Raw genomic sequence first — 18,599 nt, 5'->3', positions numbered from 1 at the left:
ACGGCGATGAAGAAGAAGAAGACACGCTGCACGACAACACTGCCGCCTACTGGTGGAAGAATAAACAGCGTTTTGAACTTATGCCCCGAATCTAACAAATATTTGGATTTATTGAACTTTACAGAAGAAAATATTTAATAGAAGGAATGCGTATATACATTTTTATTATAATATATGTTGTCAAAGTGTCAACATTAGTAAACTATAACGACAGTAAAAACTTACTGTGTGTAAACTAAATAACAAATAATCAGAAAACGCTACAATATAGTGCAAACGTCTTGAGATATCCTTTATACTTTGCTAGGAAAATGGATCTTCTTGACAGACATCCTTCCAGTAAAAAAGATTTCTGATAAGACTGACCAGTAGGTGTATGAACTGAAGAACCAGATGCATTCCTGAGCTGTAAATAAAAACTGAAAGACCTTCAGAAAGCCTCAAGAACAGAGATCAAGAAGTTTGGCTGCTTAAAAGCAAAATATAAAGACAGCAAGGGGTGACTCAAGTCTTTTGCACAGTGCTGTGTCTTGTTTAAGTCTTTGGCAGTTTGGTCGTACTTAGTGAGGCTGAGATGCCGCATTGGATTTGTGATGTAATAGCTGCATATCTAAAAATTTTCCTCTTGACAGATTACAGAAATAAATCGTGAAACTAATCAAAGTGAACATTTTACACAATGAAAACAAATTAAAATAAAGAAAGCCTTCCCGAACCCCAAATCAATTAAAAAAAAAAAAAAAAAAGTAATAAAAACAAATGGAAAAAATCTAACACTTCTGTTCTCCTGAGGTGCAGCTGTGTTAAGTTTTTTAAATAAATGCAGTCTAAACCTAAAGATAATGGGTTTACTTATCATTTCCATGTACATGCTAAGAGCTGTTGCGGACTTGACAACAACATGAAGTGAAAAGACGTCGGTCTACCATGTACATTACGATAAATAGGAGAATAATCAGGGAACATGTTCCCTTTTCTTGCTGATGGAAGCTCAGAAATCAAAGCACTAAAACAAAAAAATAAAAATGTCACTGCAGTGCACTTTCAGTTCTTTTTATTGAGAGTAAACTTTGCACTGACACTTTCATTTTTAGTTTTGGCCACACATCAAACCCTTTCTTTTGACCAGCTGGGAATGTATCAAGTATAATCTGTGAGAGTGCAATTTCAATCTCTTAAACGCTGAAGATGTCAGATGAGGGAGCATTAAATCATAAACACTAATGCAACCGCTTGCGTGACGCCATCGATGCCACACACACAAAAAAAAAGGGAATATTTAGCCGCTGTCCCTCCGCAGCCCCACCACACATCCGACACTCGGCAGCATGTTTCTGCAAAACAAAGACGCAGCGTGTGCCCAAACACTGACGTGAATCCCCTCCATCCTCAGGGAGCGGAGCCTGAAATGTCACAACTGCCCTCACATCTCAGCGGGCTTCGTGCAATGCTATGAGCCAGCTACCTTCACAGTTCTCACTTTATCACTTCAGGTTTCAGAAAATGCTTAAAAATCAGTTTTAAGTGAGTCAGTTTGAGTTTTACAAAGGGTGTCTTTGTATTTGTTTGGCATGCCATCAAAGGACATTTAAAATCCCCACATTTATTCTCATTTCACTCCCCAGAGCACCAAATCAGTCCTCATCACAGCAGGCAGTGTTTAGTTCCCTTGTAAACATTGTATTTGGGCAATAAAGTTTAAAGATTTGAGGCTTGATGACATCCCAGCAGTTACATTTCCAAGGCGGCGTCAAATCAAAGTTCAACATTCACATAAAGTGTTTTTTTGATCATCGTGGAAAAGCAGCGGATTCCTTCAGAGAGGCTCAAAGAGGTTTTTCATTCAGGGCTGAAAATGTGGACGCTGCGACTCACCCGGGGGGGGGGGGAATTAAACAAAATCAGTGTATTGAAGTGTTTTCATCATCATCATCATCATCTTTCATTATGAAGCATGTTTAAAAAGCAATGACACTAATAAATAGCAACAGATAAATACAATCAGAACAAAACAAAGAAAAAGGCACACAGATCCAACAACTCTGGTCTCAACAGAAAGAAACATCTTCTCTATAATTAAAGGAATAAAAAGAATCAAATACAGCAGAAACCCAAACCCACGTCCCATCGATTAGAGCACACTGCAGGGCGCTATAAGTAGTGGAAAAGATATGATAAAAAGTTACATAAAACCATAAAATGTGCTCACATTTACAGTATTTGTTATGCCTGCTTTGGCTCAGAAACCGCACGACTCAAAGAACCAGCTCACACGAGCACCAAACAATAAACAGATTCATGAATCAGTGCAGCAGCGTTTTAACAATATATTCTCATTTATTTTACAGTCGTATAAACACCGTTTACGACAGCTTCGGTGAAGACAAAACTTGTGAAAGTGGCTGAAATCTCGCTTTTTATGAAAAATCAGCTTGTTTAAATGTGCTGCAGTGTAAAGTCAAACTTTAAAACACATTGTGTATAATCCAAAGTGATAAAGCATATCTTATTTTACCATCTGCTAACTGTTTACTCTTTTAATTGGTTTAACATTTAATAATTTTGATTGGACGACTTGTTTGAAGCACTTTAAAACTTTTGACTGTATTTTATTTATCAGGTTTAATAAAGTAAAGGATCATTCTGAAGTCAGTCTTCAGCTTAAAATGCCAAATTATTTCCTCCGTGATATTTGTAGTTTTTTTAAAATCAAAGCAAGTATGAATGATCTGAGGAGGTTAAATACTGGATATCATTATTCTCAGATTAATTTGATTGGTTGATGCATTACCTCATTTAATACCCACTGTATTTTGTGTGCTACGTGAGATCGGGTGCACTAACACTGAGCCAAAGTGGCAGAAAAACACTGTAAATCTCTGCAGATTAAACATGAAGATGCATCTTCGATACAAAACATTTGAAATGTGCAGCGAGTAGCAAAAAAAACAAACAAAAACAAAACAACACCCCCCCAGAACAAAAAAAACAGAACTCAATCTGCTCTGCAAACAAGCACCCACTGAACTTCCAGCTTTATGGGCGCTGCTCTGCAGCTGGGGCTGACCTCTGACCTTCACGTGCAGAGAGGTGCTGTAATAGTGTGACGTTTACGCAGCAGACTGTGCCAGCCTGCTGAAAAGAAAGATCAGGACTGTATTGGCACTAACACAAACAGGCACAGTGTGCATGAAGGTCCAGAAATCAGAATTAGGCCCTCTGATTGTACAGCACGCTATAAACAGGCTCCAAAATTACAGTTATCTTCATATATTTGGCTCTTGGAGCTCTGAACTGGCTTGTGGTTGGGTTAGTGTGAGAATCAAGTGTAGTTAAATGAGGCAAGTTTGGATTTCAGCATGAACAGCACCAAAACTTCACCCTGAACAAACTTAGGAGACAAAAAGAAGAGGTGGGGAATTAAATTAAAATAAGAAAAGAACTAAACTAAACTAAAACATGGAGCATTTTGTTGTGTTATGATATCAGTAGCTCTCCGTTCATGGTTTAAACACTTCAAAGAATAATTTGTCTGTTTTTAGAGCAGACAAAAAGCACTTAAAAATAATCAAAACGTGTATGACATCATCTTTACTGGACAGAGTCCGCAGGTCTTTAAGTCCTCTCTAAATACAGTATAATACATACAGTAAACACTCCACCCCCTAAACACAGGCACCACCATCACACATCTTGCATCATCCATCAGTGCTTCTCTCTGATTGGTTTTCTTTCTCTTTATCTCGGCTCTACCTTCTCTTTCTCTCTACATCTGTCACTTTCACACTAGGTGTTCCTGCTCCGTCCACTCTTCAGGTGACCGGTCCTCCTCTAACTGAAGGACGAGGTCTGAGTCTCTCTCCATTGCCGGGGCAGTGTGTGCGGGACTGTTTCCATGTTGGGAGTGTGAATGCGGGTGTGTGTGCGCTTCGTCCAGCGACAGGTCAGCCACACACCCTGCGTCCACACCCTCTTCTCCAGCGTCTCTTTTTTCCAGCTCCAGAGTGCTCGGCCTCGACGTCTTCACGCCCTCGGCTCCCGGTGGGCCGGTCGCCGACCCTCTGCCTACTTCCGACTCACCCTCCAGGGGCAGCCGGATGGGGGCGGAGGTCTGGCTCTCAGTCTCGGTGTGTGTGTCAGGAGAGGAGTCTGTCTCTGTGGTGGGCGGGGAGGGGATGAGAGCCAGGCTCTGCGGGTTATTCTGGGGGTTTATGTTGTTGTTAAACCAGGCCATGATGTTATCCAGCAGCTGAGCGCTGGCTGTGGGGTCCAAGGGCTCCAGGCTCTGAGGGTCACTGGGGGTGAAAGGGCCCCCTGGGGGAATCACTGGTGAGAGCAGCAGCTCTGGCTCAAGCTCTGGAGATGGGAGGCACAACTGGGTAGGGGGCTGGGGGTCTGATTTAGGGGGGCGTTCGACGGCGTAGGCAGCAGGGCGCTCTGCGGTATAAGAGCTGCTGTGTTCGGGGCAGGGGTTGTAGGAGCTGTCTGGTTTAGGGTTGCTGTTGTACGTGGCTGCATGTTCCCGGTTATAGGAACTAGGATGTGCGGGGTTTGGAGCGGGGAGGCAGGAGGCGTGTTCAGCCTTGGCTAAATATGCACTCGAATGGCAGGAAGTCTGCTCTTTGCTGTCATAACGAGGGTCTGTGATGGTGATATGATCGAGCACATATGGGGCAGTCAGTGCACTCTGATCCTGTCTGTGGCTGCTGGGGTTGCTGCAGGCAGGTTCAGTGGTGTAAGGAGCAGCATGTGTACTGTGTATGTATGTGTGGTGTGAGCTGAGCTGCTCCTGCGTGTTTGTGTCCAGGTCGTAAGGAGTGGTTATGCTCCCCAGTTTCATAAGGCTGTCTCCCAGCTCCAGCAGCTCTGCGCTGAGGGAGGGAGGAGGCGGAGGGAGGGGGAGGGAGCTGGATACAGAAGGCTGGGAGGTGGAGTCTGTCCTGTTAGGCGGATGAGGAGGATCCAGGATGGACGCGGGGAAGGATGAGCCTCTGGCTCCTGGAGGACCCTCTGTGTTGAGAGAGTGTAAAACAGCATCGACCAGGTCTCCCGCTGGAGCCGCTCTTCTCTCCTGATCCACCCTCCCCTCCATCCCTCCCTCCAGCCCTCGTTCTCGGCGCGACTCCTGCAGCGACAGCTGGATGGCCAGAAGGATGTTGGGATCGTCTTCGTCGAGCGAGCCGAGCGCTCTCCTGCGACCCTCGCCCCTCTCCATGCCTTCTGAAACACGAAATGTCACATTAAAGCACAGACTGCTGTGCGTGGCTTGATTACAAATTGATCCCAGTGATCGATGGCTCTGGGTGCTTCGACTGGAACAGACTGATGGAGCAATAAAGTAAAATCCCATTTACTGGTTGTCTTGTGCACTGACAAGACAATTTATTAATATAGGCAGGGTCCAGAACAGAGTGTTTGCCAATATACTGCCTGTACCGGCTGTATACAGAACAATAAATTAATGAACACTACGCTGTATTAATCTGAAATTTTTTTTTTTTTTGTTAAATACTTGATATAAGCCAGTTATACAGTGCATTAAAATGCTTGCCACACCTGTGTTGTCACTCCTCCTGCTGGTCTCTGGTGTGTTACTGCTGCTTCTAAGGCTGTGCAAACTCAGCATGTCTCCTCTGCGCCGTGGTCTGTGTCTGCGACGGTACTGGATGTCAGCATAATCCTGCAAAGAGTTATTCGAGTTCTATTATAAGAAAAAGACAACTTGAGGGAGCTATTTTGTGTCAGGCAGCATCAAAATCTCAAGCACAGAAAACAACATTCAGCCCATCATGCTCGTCCCTAAATATGCCAAAAAACTGATGAATTACCTGCGACTGTCTCTCTCTCTGATCTGCTCCCAGTACAGAGTGCCGACTTCCCATCTTAACACACATAAGCAAACTATGTCAGCTGCTGCCGCCGCAGTCATGCATTAATACGACCTCATACACAAGTAGGTCACTAAAGCGGAGGTTTAGGAAGTAGCATTAGCGAGGCATGAGCCAAGATATTAGCAGAACAAAGAGAAGTTAGTGTTTGTGAGTGTGGAGTGACAGAAGGCGTTTGTGTTTACCTCAGGAGAAGCAAAGCCAAGGTACTCCCAATCCCACGATCCTCCAGGGTAACTGAAATGAATGTTAGCACACAATTACTTTTTTTTTTAAAACACATTTGAAGCAAACTAAACAACACTCAGCTTCAGTTTAAGTTCTTATGCCACTTCTTTATCCCCTGAATCCCTCTAAGTGGCTCTATGTAGTGAATTTGTTAACTTGAGCCAAAATTAGAACCATATTGTCTCTCTGTGAGTTGTGTGTGTGCTTTCTTACTTCCTGCGAGGAGGCTCTGGAGAGTCATTGGGAGCGACGCCACGGGCCACTGATGCCAAGAACTCCTGCCTCTTCTGCTGCACCAGGCGGGCCGCGCTGATGATCTTATGGCACGGCGTCCTCAGGTACGGACGGTTGACCTTCTGGGCCAGATCCTCTACGACCATCTCTAAGTCAGTCTGGGAGGACAAACAGAAGAAAGTGTTGAACACCGTCTTGCCCCCGTCAGACTGTGTAATCGTCTTGCAATCAACAGTGGTAGGTTGATCGTGCTGCTCAACTTCTGCATGACCACTTGGTTGCATCAAGTACTTACACTTGCAAAAATAGCGCAATCACTGATTTTTCCTAATAAGAGGTTTCCATCCCATTTATAATCTAGTGTGACTGAAATGCGAAAAAACCCCATTAAACCGACTCTTTTGCATGTATATTTTAACAGATATACCCAGTCCTCTGTCCAACAAGGCCATAATACACCCCAAAATTTGTTTATGTTCTACACAGTTTACCCCTACAGAGTCCAGGAATCCCTGTAGGCACTTCAGGGGTGTTAGTCCTGTTCATGCAGAGGATGCACACTTGTTGGATATATATTAAAATACCTGCATGAGCTCAAATATCTCTTTCTGGGTGCTGCCCTGCTGGAGGAAGAAGCCGTATGGGTAAGAGCACTTCAGCACGCGCCGCGTCTTCAGCAGCTCAGTCACGCCGTCCTCAATGAAGCGTGTGTCTGGGGGAGTGCCTTCACCTGCAGAAGAAAAGACACGTGTTTTATAGCTAGCCATGACTTTAATGAGCACAGGATTAATGTCTTATGACCCGGACGCACCAAAGCTTGGGTGTGAGTCTGAAAGGCATGACCTATTTGCGCTTTGGCAAAAACAAATATGCTATTCTCGGGCAAACGGCTTGCAGCTGACAAGCAGTTTACTCAGACTTCTTTTGAATCCTTTTCATGAGATCAGTGCAGGACACTTACGGCTAATGAAGGCCCTGCTCAGCTGCTCCATCTTCTCTTTAGCCGTTTTTAGCAGCTTTTGTTCCAACTAACACACACACACACACACACACACACACACACACACACACACACACACACACACACACACACACACAGAGAAGAGAGAATACACACACCAAATGATCACGAGATGTTTCTCTGGAAGCATTTTAGATTTTTGGGCGAGGTTTGCATCGTTATGAACGTATCTGTCGAGTGTATTACCTTGTAACTGTGTTCATGGTTCTTGAAGCGAGTGTAGTAGTGCATGAAACGGTCCAGCTCCTGGAAACTTTTGTGCTTCTTTTCTGCCTGTAAAAAAGAAAAACTCTTACTTCATTTAAACTCCTGTGCGTGTGTGTGTGTGTGTGTGTGTGTGTGTGTGTGTGTGTGTGTGTGTGTGTGTGTGTGTTTACTCACTGTACTCAGTGAAAGAGACTGTATTCACACAAATATACAAGTTGTTCAGACTCACTCAGCTATACCTATTTAGCTGCTCATTAATACATATATCTAATCAGCCAATCACATAGCAACAGCTCACTGCATGTAGACAGGGTCCAGACAACCCTTTGAAGTTCAAATTGAACATAAGAGCGAGGAAGAAAGGTGATTAAAGTGATTTGGAACGTGGTGTTGTTGTTGGTCTGAGTATTTAAGAAACTGCTGATCTACTCTAAGGTTTACAGAGAGTAAGAAGAGAAAATATCCAGTGAGCAGCAGTTCTCTATGTGAAAATGCCCTGTAGATGCCAGAGGTCAGAGGAAAAAGGGCACACTGCCATGAGCTGATAGGAACACAACAGTAACTCAAACAACAACATTACAACTACGATATGCAGAAGAGCTAAGAACAGGAAACATACATGCTCAGTGAAATTTGACAGAGGATTGAAAAAAATGTTGCCTGGTCTGATGTGTTCCAATTTCTGCTGCCAATGACAAAGTCAAAAATAACATGATAGCATGGATCCATCCTGGCTTGTATCAACAATTCAGGCTGGTGTTGGTCATTTAATGGTGTGGAGGCCCCCTAGTACCAAATAACCATAGTCTAAACACCACAGCTGCTCCATCCCTATATGGCCACAATGTAAGAGTCTTCTGATTGCCACTTCCAGCAGGATTATGCACCTTGTGACCTCTGTGGCCTCCACAGTCACCAGATCTCAATCCAATAGAGCATCTTTGGGATGCGGTAAAACACGAGATTCACATCACAGCTGGGCAAGCAACTGTGTGACCCTATTATGTCAATATGGACCAAAATCTAAGAGCAATGTTTTCAGGGGGAAAGGGGTCCAACCAGGTACTAACAAACTGGACCCAAAAAAAAGTGTCCAGCAAGTGTTTTTACATCAGTGGAAGCTTATATGGGATAAAGTGTGTGTGTATTCTCCATTTTATGAGTGAGTAAGTGTTTATACCTCTACAGTCATCTCTTTGGACTGCTCTTCAAGCTGCTGGATGACCTCATAGCGAGTACAGCGATAGTAGCCACCTGTTGATGAGCTGTGTTTCTTCCACTCCTCCAGACAGATCCAACAGAAGTCATACTTACACTACACAGAGAGAAAAACATCAAGGTTAATTTATTAGGAATAAAATTAAATACAGAAAAAAAAAATTAATACACCGAGAAATCAACATTCATGCCTTTAAATGAAGACACACAGCAGACAGAGTTTAGTGTTTACCTTGGCACACTGCATGTGGTTGCAGCCCTCATTCTTCTGAATGGGAGACTTGCAGTTGGCACACGGTTTGGAGTTGGTCAGCAGCCACAGGCAGTTAGCAGCATCCTCATAGGCCTCGCTCACACCTGCCACTGTGGGAAAGCACACACAAACACACAGGTGGACGGCACACACATTAGCAACATCTCTGCAGTCTAACACCTGGCCTGCAGACACATTCCGGCACATTACGCAAATATTAGTGACTTAAACACCTGCCAGCATCACATAAAATACAGCAGGCACATCCAGATAAGACGTCCTGACAGCTGCTCTTAACTACCATATTGCTGGGCAGTTAAAGTTACAGTAAAACAAACAAAACAGCACAGGCATACACTCTTCAGGCTTCATCTCTGTGACTTTCTGGAGCCAGTTCCTCCACATCTGACAATCACATGGCTCGTGGGCCTCGCCAAGGCACTCCCTGCAGATACCGGGAGATAAAGAGAGAAGTTAATAAAGTCAAATCCAGCTAACCAAGACTACATAAGCATAAGAGCAAACACTGAATCCTAAGAGTTTCTGGGAATAAAGAAAACAGAGAAGGGAACACAAAGAGAGAAAGAAGTAAAAGTTTCTGATAAAACAGATTTGGCTGGCGTGGTTTCAGATTAAGCAGTAATAACTCTTTTTTTGCGTAGTAAGTTAAAACATGTGTATGCACATTTCATAAAACAATATTTATTCATGCCATTATGATCTGCGTGCACAATGCTGACGTTACTGCTCACACAGCAGCCTTTGTCCAGCTGCATGAACATAAAATGACTATAATATTTAGGTGTTTGGGTTAAATAACACACTAGCCTGTAATGTAACAAATCCAGACTTGTGTCCGACTTTGCTAAATTACATGTCAGTGACAGTGTCAATAAAACATGGCCATGTCTGAATCATAAATCCTGCAGCTTACCAGCAGAAGAGGTGACCCTTTCCACAATCAACAGCAGGTGAGGGCAGAAGGGGGAAGCTTGATGGGTCAGTGTCCCCCGGGCCCGGTCGGGTCAGCCTCACTGCCCGCTCGCAACGAGCTGCAGGACACCAACGGATGGATGGATTGTTCTCCACAAATGCCTGCAAACGGGGATGTTGGAAACAATGTCAGAGAACAGACAGGGAACGTGAAGAGAAGTGAATCAGAGAACCTTGAAGAAACAAAGAAAATGTCACTAAATAGTGCAACAAGAAACAGAACAAAGGCCCAGTCTTGAAGAGAAGGTGCAAACGATTATTTTGACTTCTACCTTGATGTCAAACTGCAGATAGCGCTGGTCCATCTCTCTGGAAACCACGCTCTCTATCACATGCACAGGCACAAGCTGGTAGCACTCATACGCCGGACAGAAGATATTATGAGCATCTCCCTCCTGAATCTTTACATTGAGGAACCTGAGAAACACACACACACACACACACAGAACTGAGCTAAAACACATCTGCTTCAATAAAAAACACAACACGCTTACACACTGAATGTTCATGCGCGTACCCTTCCCAGCAGGCTCTGCAGAACTCGTGGCCACAGGACATGTCCACTGGGTCCTCAAAGACTGAGATGGAGCAGAGACAGATTCCACACTGCAGGGGGGACGGAGCAAATCAGTCACTTGATTTCAAATTATATTTATTCTGTTGATAAGATTACTTCTCTTTGACATGTCATTTCCATCCTCATACACAGAGGAGAAATACAATAGCAGAACCAGTTCAGGATGTTCTGTCTTTGATTAACTCTGTACTTTTGAGGCCACAGATTGCTGGACTGTTGTACTTTAGCCATATCAGACGCTGGCATTTCTTCTACGGCCCAAACAGCTTTTATCTCTGCAAATGTTCCACCTCACAGGTCAAACATTCCGAAAACCTAACAGAAAACCTCAACGTTGATTTTCAGGCAGACTTCCTTAAGACTGACCAGGGCCGTGCAGAGAGGTTTAAAGGGGCGGGTGCTCAAAGTTAAAAAGGGGCACATTGAACCAGGCTGAATAACAACAACACACATTCATCAAGAATCTAATATGGATGGGAAGGGCAGGGCTGTGTTGATCTGAGACTGTAGACATTAAAAAGTCCATAGGAGAGATGGTAGCTGATTAAATGTCATGGGATAATAACAAAATGCAAAGATTGGTGACAGCACTTGGAACCATAAGGCAACAAAAAACTGTGAGAAATAATTTAGGCTCTGCCTGTGAATCACTCTTTGCTTCTCTTCTTCCTTCCATCCCATCATTTCATATATCACTCTCCACTTGCTGTCTATCTGAGAACAAGGCACAACTTGCTATTGCAATAAACTATAATCTAATTATCCACACCTAACAACTCCAGCACTTAATCTATAATAAAATGATGACAGAAAAATGTTATAGCCCTGCCTTTAGTAGCCTCACACAGCTCCTACTGTTTCCTCCTCATGTCCTTACCAGGCATGTCTGGACAATGTTATATCATGAGTAATATTTTTTTTAAAAATCCATCTAAATAAAACACACACATGCACGCGCACACAGTGACATTTTAGACCTTCTTCAGAATACTGTATATACTATGGGCATCACTGTGCTGATCCAGAATCCTTACATTATTATTTATTACTAGAGCTACAATAATAAAGCAATGAGGAGGGGGAAGTAATAAATATGAAATAATGTATTTATGATGATTCCATTTGTTTCACTATCCACTCTGTGCAGGGCAAAGTTTATTACATTTTTAAACCGTAGAGATACAATCATTTTACTGCTGTAAAATCCAAATTTTGTCTTATTTAAAATATAAATCTAATATAATCTGCTTCTTAATGTATGTTCTTTAAAATACAGCTTGTGTTTTTTAATATATTATAATTATAATAATTATTATGTGGACATGCATATTAGATCGTTTTTTAGTGAAATATAATCCCTCCAGAAAGGCAGGAAAAGCCCTGTAACTTACTTTAAAACTAAATATATTTCTAAATACTTTAAAACTAAATATGTTCCCTAAAACGGTGACAGAGCTACAGACCCATGACAGCCTTACACAGGTAGCCAGCAGCTATGACCAGCACTACTTGTGCAGTTAATAAAAGGACAGATAATGTTTGTCGCGCTGTTGCACACACAGCACGCTCGTTTATTTCAGTTCGTCAGTTGCCACAAGACAGCTTACCAACGTGTACGTAATAAGCTAATACTCCTGGGTGCTATACACTACAGTGTACGCTGTACACCTACTTACTGGTTTTGTCGCATCAGTCTGTGTCTCTGAGTTAACTTGTGTTTCTCCTACAGCTCCGGACCGCTAAAAATGCGCGTGCTCTTTGTGAGCTCGTTCCCGGCTCGTAACCAGCGCGTTCTGCCGTCAAGGGCGATCATTGGTTAAATGTGATCATGTGACTGATGCAAGCCAGATCCTTTTATTTAGCAAAACTGTGATTAATAGTTAAATATTATTGTTGAGGGGCACAGACAGGACTCCGCACGCACACACACATAAAAAAAAAAAAAAAAAAATTTTTTTAAAAAGTTGCCTCAACAAAAGGGCACTTTGGGCACCCATCAGGAAAGGGGCGGGTGCTCAAGCCCCTCTAGCCCCCCCCCTCTGCACGTGCCTGAGACTGACAGTAAACCAGAGGCTAATGTTTATATGGAATGACAAAGAATTACTGCTGATGGCCTTGATCCCTTTTTAGTAGGATTAGACATTAACCTGCAACCATTATGGGGCGATCGTGGCTCAAGAGTTGGGAGTTCGCCTTGTAATCAGAAGGTTGCCGGTTCGAGCCCTGGCTTGGACAGTCTCGGTCGTTGTGTCCTTGGGCAAGACACTTCATCCGTTGCCTACTGGTGGTGGTCAGAGGGCCCGGTGGCGCCAGTGTCCGGCAGCCTCGCCTCTGTCAGTGCGCCCCAGGGTGGCTGTGGCTACAATGTAGCTTACCATCACCAGTGTGTGAATGTGTGTGTGAATGGGTGGATGACTGGATGTGTAAAGCGCTTTGGGGTCCTTAGGGACTAGTAAAGCGCTGCTAATACAGCCAAAATACAGGCCATTTACCATTTACCATTATATAAATGAGACATCGTTTTCTGCCTTCAAAAAGAAAGCGCACAAAGAGTCTACCCTGTACGCCTTCATACATGATCTATTTTTCATCATGAATGACTGATGTTCTTATATTAACATATATCACCACTGCTCACCATGGCCAGGCCCTCCTCTCCAGGCGTGAGGCAGCTGTCGGTGGTAGAAGTGAGAGTGAGAGTGAGGGGAGAGCGTGGGGTCCTAGGAGTGCGGGGGGAGGGCAGGGTGTCCCAGGCGTTGTACCCGCTAGGCGGTGGGGTCGGCATGGTGACACCAGAGCGCTGGCAGCAGCCCTCAGCGTCGGACATCCAGGCTTCCAGAAGCTTTTCTCTGTCCCAGTCTGAGCAAGTCAAACGTTATTAGAAAGACTGAGACAAATGCATGCATCGTGACAACAGCGCTGCGAGGGTTACTTAAGGTCACATATGAACGTCAACTTTATGACAAACCATGTGCTCGAAGCAGGGCCTCTGCAGTGAAGAGGGGGGCTTGCAGCATGTCGGCTGTCTCTACAATCAACATGTCCTTCAGCCTGCGCAGATCCTGAATCTTCAACCCCTCGTAAGGCTGAGAGGATACAGAGGGGGAGAAATGTTAGGAAGAGAAAGAGAAAAACCGGCAGTCAGAGGGAAGGTAAAAGATGGAAACAAAAACAGAATATAAAATATAAGACTGAAAAATGTTAAAAGAAGTGAAAAAGATAATGTAGAAACAATAAAAAGGACTGGGATGTGGGGCAGTCGGGGTTGGGGGTGGAGGTGGGTGAGACAGATTAAGCATTAGCATGGATTTGGCTGCAGGAAGGAAGATCAAAATGCTATCAGCTGGCAGCAGCCGCAGCTATACAGCGGTGCTGGTGACCTCGGTTTAACTGGGACTCTGAGAGACGTGGTGTGTGTGTGTGTGTGTGTGTGTGTGTGTGTGTGTGTGTGTGTGTGTGTATCTGTGTATTACTATATACGTGTAAGAACCACTGTAAATTGTGGATTGTGAAGAGAGAACATCAACAAGGGACAATCTGGCTAAGAAGCTGGAGACCCGAGTAGAAATATTCTGAAAATCTATAAACAGTGTCTGCACAAATGCAGAACACAAAACACTAAGTACAGTTCAGGTTGGACACAGTGTTGAAACAAAATCACATACATGACCTTCAAAATACAGACAGCACATTTCGCCCCCAGATTGTTTTAATCTACACAGATTAGCAATGGTGACCTCACTGTCCTAAGATATATAGTCTTGAATCTGAAAAATAAACACACTGTACAAGTTCATGAGGGCAACCATCTACCTCTTTATCTTCACATGATTTCAATTTGACCTGCTATGCTTACGCTTCTTATTTTCTGTCATATTCATGTTACAATGATAAACGCTTATGTTGATGTCCAAAGTTTCAAATAATGAGGTCAACGTGCGTGTAAGTAATCCGTGTAAGCCTAAAGCTCAGGATTCAGAGCGCCATAAACGCTCTGCTTCACGGACAGAGCGCCTAATCTTGGATCTTTATGATATCAGTGGAAACTGATAACAATTCTCAATATGGTCATCTGAGGCACACAGCTCCGACTGTGAGACAGAAGCTCCTCGCCGTTTCGTTTTTTTGGTCACGATGAGCAACCACTCAGAAGAAAGCTGCCTTAAAGAGAGAGGAGCTAAAGCAGCTTGTTCCAGGCAGTAGACGAGCTTAAGTGCTGCACAAACATAAAATAAATACAGATTATTCTATACTGTGAATTAAGCAAAGCTATCCTTGATTAGTACTGTGCCATATCATATAATGGCAATAATACCGGTATAAATTCTGGGCTTGTCTCATTGTGCAACAACACAGACAAGCAGACACGTCTGAGAGCGAAAGCTACGTGTCATTCTCTGATAACAATTCAGTATCTAAAAAAGGAACCACTACAGTACTTTGCAAAATATGCAAGAAACATTAAATTTGTTTCACCACTTGAGGCGAAACAAACCATTGAGTACAACCAGGCTATGAAGAAATGCGAGGAGCAGATACTAGCAATCAAAACTTAAATGACTGCACCGAGTCCCGCTGGAGCGCTCACTAGCTGCACTCCATATGACAAGAAGACCAAGCTGTGGGTGGAAATTACTGATGCATTTATATGGTGGTAAATGAGGGCTTTAAGCAACTGGTTAAAAAGCTTGACCCAAGATATTTTTGTGCTTATGCCATGTCACTGCTATTGTACGTTCATGCTGCTGCTGCTCTGAATCAATGGCAGTAACTTAATGAAAAAGAAGAATGGAAATGCTGATAATTTCATTTGCACTAATAAATGCTGCTACCTGCAATCACAGATAATCTGCTATTCAGTATTTTGTTTTCTCCATTATCACCAAACCCTAGCATAGATATAGTCCACAAGTGAAAATAGGGAGCTGGAAATGCTCCACTTAAAGAGTAATCTGGTGTAATCACATTATTGCCATACATTTACCAGTCCTCATTATCTTCATAAAACAAAAAGTCGAACCTTAAATCTGATAAATATTTCAATTCTTGTTTGAATTTGTACACAAGAGTTGTTTTCTATGCAAAAATGTAATCATAAGATCTAAATGAACATGCTTGTGCACAGTAAGGATACTCCTTGTCAAGCAAATGTTTTAAAGACGCAACAGTGACTAAAAAGCTTAAAAATAACTTAGGCCAGCAGGGAAACCCTACATCGGGTAACCACGGTCTCACCTCCTTGTACTGCAGCAGGTTGGTTTCACCGTGTGCGTCTGTGTGTGACTGCTGAGCTGAAGAGGAGGAGAAAACCATCTGTGACTCCAGGCTGAGGGCCAGCTCGGTGTGGTGGTGCCGCTCGGCGTGATCGCATGGCGTCAGCTTGTCTTCGTCCTCCACAAAAAGGTCCGCCTCACTCTGGATCAGCAGCTAGAGGAGGGACGAGGCAACAAAAGGAAGGGGAGAAAGAGGGGAGAAATAGATAGAGAGAAACAAGAAATTAAGGCACTTTCAACAAATGACGCAGAGGAAGGAAGAGGCAAAGACAATGGGAGCAAACAGCAGGAACACAAAGGGGAAGATGAGAAAACAACAGGACAGGAAACCAAAAATATGGGAAAGGGGAAGAGATGAAAAAAATTACAAGAGGAGCAAAGGCAGACAGTGAAAGAGATTAAAATCAACAGGAGTCAAAAGACCGTTTTTGGTAAGTATAGATCAAGAAGGTTGAAGGAAGGATGCAGAAGCCAACGGAAAAGTCTTTAAAGTTTTTATCTTAAAAAAATCGAATTTCTGATTTTCACAGGGTCGTACATGTGAGATTTATGAAAACTTTTATTCCAGAAGGTTAATTTTCTGCCTAAGTGCTCGTTTGAGCTGGTAAAATACAAAGCAGATATACGAGGAGTTGGCATAATTCAAAATCACTGGATTGTAGATTATTTGACTGTTCCAGTTACATAAAATACAGATCACCCGCAGAGAAAATAGGATTTGAACTTAAATTGACCTTTGGGTAGTGACTACACATGCAAGCATTCATACAGGGTTAAAAGAGTCTGTTACTTAACAGACGTATCTGTATTTTACTGTCATTACAACCACTTCATATTCAAAAAGTGTATTTTAACTTTGAATCAACTAAACCACATTTTAAAAAAGGGTTAAATTATTGTTTTTTAAGCACTGCCCTGCTTTTTGACCTTTGGTTGAAGGTCAAACCTCTTTGTTGGACTCCAAACATTTTCATATGCATGAAAAACCCTGGAGTTTGAATAGCGTCCAAGACTTTGTCTCACCTCCACACAGCTCTTCATGCCTGCAGCGGCAGCATAGTGCAGACAGGTGCTGTGGTGGTTGTCGGTGGCGTTAACATTAGCTTTCTCGTACTGGCCTCCCTCTAGCCTGGCCCCAGTCCAGTTCAGGATCATCTGGTAATGGAAAGACACACCACATGTGTCAGCTGTGGCTTCATAGAATGCAGTTTATTCCCACTGCCATGCAAGCGTAGACACTAATCTATATTTGCCCCCCCCCGTGCGTCTGTACCTGCAGGCAGTCTGCACGGCGCTGCTCGTCCCTCTGTGGTCTGGCCAGTCGTGGTGACAGCGCTCCCTCTGGCAGCAGCAGGATCTGTGGGCCTTGGCACAGCACATGCAGGCAAGTCTCATTGTGCACATTGCGCTTGTTGGGGTTTCCTTCTTTGCTGAACAGGAAGGACCTAAATGATGCAGACAAGAATGAAGAGATTAGATAAAAGAGGGTAAAACCGGTTCAGAGGTATTCACATGTGAGGTGGAAAGAGAGGAAAGGCCTGACAGTAACAGGAGGAAGGCTTGAAGCCGAGTCAAAGAGAAGAGGAAGATGAATTATGGAAGTAAAATGGACAGTGAAATGAAGAGACAAGGTAAAGATGGCATAATATCGACTATTTCTGTTTAACATCTTTGAGATAATGGACATGCTGGCTGACGGGTGTGAGCGCAAACACACGCACACAAACACACACACTTAGCGAGTGATGGATGTGCCAGTTGCTCTGGGAGTAAGACTGTAGCTGCAGTTCTGTTTAGTAAAATAGTTTCCCCTGCTTTATGTCTGTGGAAACCTCCATTTACTGATTACCTCTCCACTCTTTTATATGCCTCAGCACATTTCCCTTTTCAAGTTTCTTTTTACATTTTAAAAACCAAAGTCTCGTTTTGTTTTTTCCCCCCACACCTTCCTATTTGCGATAAAGCCAGCGAGGAAAAACAGATTATTTTTCATCAGCGGCACAGCACAAATAGTGTTGCACATGAAATGACTCTCTCTAATGCAAATCCAATAAAAGGAGAAGAAAAAAAATAGGATGTCACAGGATTTACAATTGCAAGGACACCAGCTGAAAAGATTTTGTAAAGCCTCGCCCTGTCTTGCACAATTTGGACACGGCAGTCGATGCTTCTGAATTTGAAGTTTCTCATTGTGTAGTCCTTCAGTCTATTCCTCCACTGCTGCCCTGCTTTTCCACTTTTGACCCTCTTATCCTGTCAGCCACAAGCCCCTGCAGCTTCTCTCTAATGACAGTGCACTGCCAATTCATGCGCACAGCAATAATCACTAATTATTCCCTCCCAACCCCAACCCAATACCCCCTCCACCACCACCTCTACACACATATACATGCACAAATCCCGATGTTCAGGATGGATGGCCCTAATATAAGCAGGCTGTGGGGAGGTCACATGTTTTGTGTTGTTGCTGTGAAGTTATTAGTGGAGGGCAGGAAACCTCAGCGGAGTGTTAAAACTAACTACTTTGTCGTACACATGGCTGAAAAGCAAATCAGCTTGAGGAGACTCAATGCGTCCAAGATATAAATAAAAAAATTAATAAATGAAGTCGGCAGTTGAAATGTACTCTTGATTCTTTCAACAAAAGAAAAACAAACTGTTCACAATGACGTCCGAGTTGTTATTTACATATTTTTTCCTGTGACTT

General features: G+C 43.4%; 1 protein-coding gene across 4 annotated transcripts in view; it reads right to left on the bottom strand.

Annotated features, from left to right (window-relative positions):
- Window positions 1–147: 147 nt before the first annotated feature.
- The window catches only part of LOC120726702 (ankyrin repeat and IBR domain-containing protein 1-like), a 27,732-nt gene continuing 9,280 nt past the window's right edge, over window positions 148–18,599 (bottom strand). The window contains exons 3-21 of one of the 4 annotated variants that reach the window (XM_040020493.1): window positions 17,166–17,337; window positions 16,916–17,047; window positions 15,855–16,046; window positions 13,588–13,705; window positions 13,258–13,478; window positions 10,560–10,648; window positions 10,315–10,459; window positions 9,984–10,144; window positions 9,406–9,494; window positions 9,029–9,159; window positions 8,759–8,893; window positions 7,558–7,644; window positions 7,312–7,378; window positions 6,935–7,080; window positions 6,330–6,508; window positions 6,074–6,125; window positions 5,829–5,882; window positions 5,557–5,680; window positions 148–5,322 (exon numbers count right to left, since the gene is read on the bottom strand). In XM_040020493.1, coding sequence (XP_039876427.1) covers window positions 3,782–5,322; window positions 5,557–5,680; window positions 5,829–5,882; window positions 6,074–6,125; window positions 6,330–6,508; window positions 6,935–7,080; window positions 7,312–7,378; window positions 7,558–7,644; window positions 8,759–8,893; window positions 9,029–9,159; window positions 9,406–9,494; window positions 9,984–10,144; window positions 10,315–10,459; window positions 10,560–10,648; window positions 13,258–13,478; window positions 13,588–13,705; window positions 15,855–16,046; window positions 16,916–17,047; window positions 17,166–17,337 — 3,835 coding nt within the window. In that variant the 3' untranslated portion in view covers window positions 148–3,781. The remainder of the gene's footprint in view (window positions 5,323–5,556; window positions 5,681–5,828; window positions 5,883–6,073; window positions 6,126–6,329; window positions 6,509–6,934; window positions 7,081–7,311; window positions 7,379–7,557; window positions 7,645–8,758; window positions 8,894–9,028; window positions 9,160–9,405; window positions 9,495–9,983; window positions 10,145–10,314; window positions 10,460–10,559; window positions 10,649–13,257; window positions 13,479–13,587; window positions 13,706–15,854; window positions 16,047–16,915; window positions 17,048–17,165; window positions 17,338–18,599) is intronic. The other 3 variants (XM_040020495.1, XM_040020496.1, XM_040020494.1) reach the window with 3 other exon arrangements.

Source organism: Simochromis diagramma, unplaced genomic scaffold, assembly GCF_900408965.1.
Source record: "Simochromis diagramma unplaced genomic scaffold, fSimDia1.1 OVJJ01000753.1, whole genome shotgun sequence".
Taxonomy (NCBI): Eukaryota; Metazoa; Chordata; class Actinopteri; order Cichliformes; family Cichlidae; genus Simochromis; species Simochromis diagramma.
Note: the sequence above shows the minus strand (reverse complement) of the source record. Positions and strands in the feature narration are given on the sequence as shown.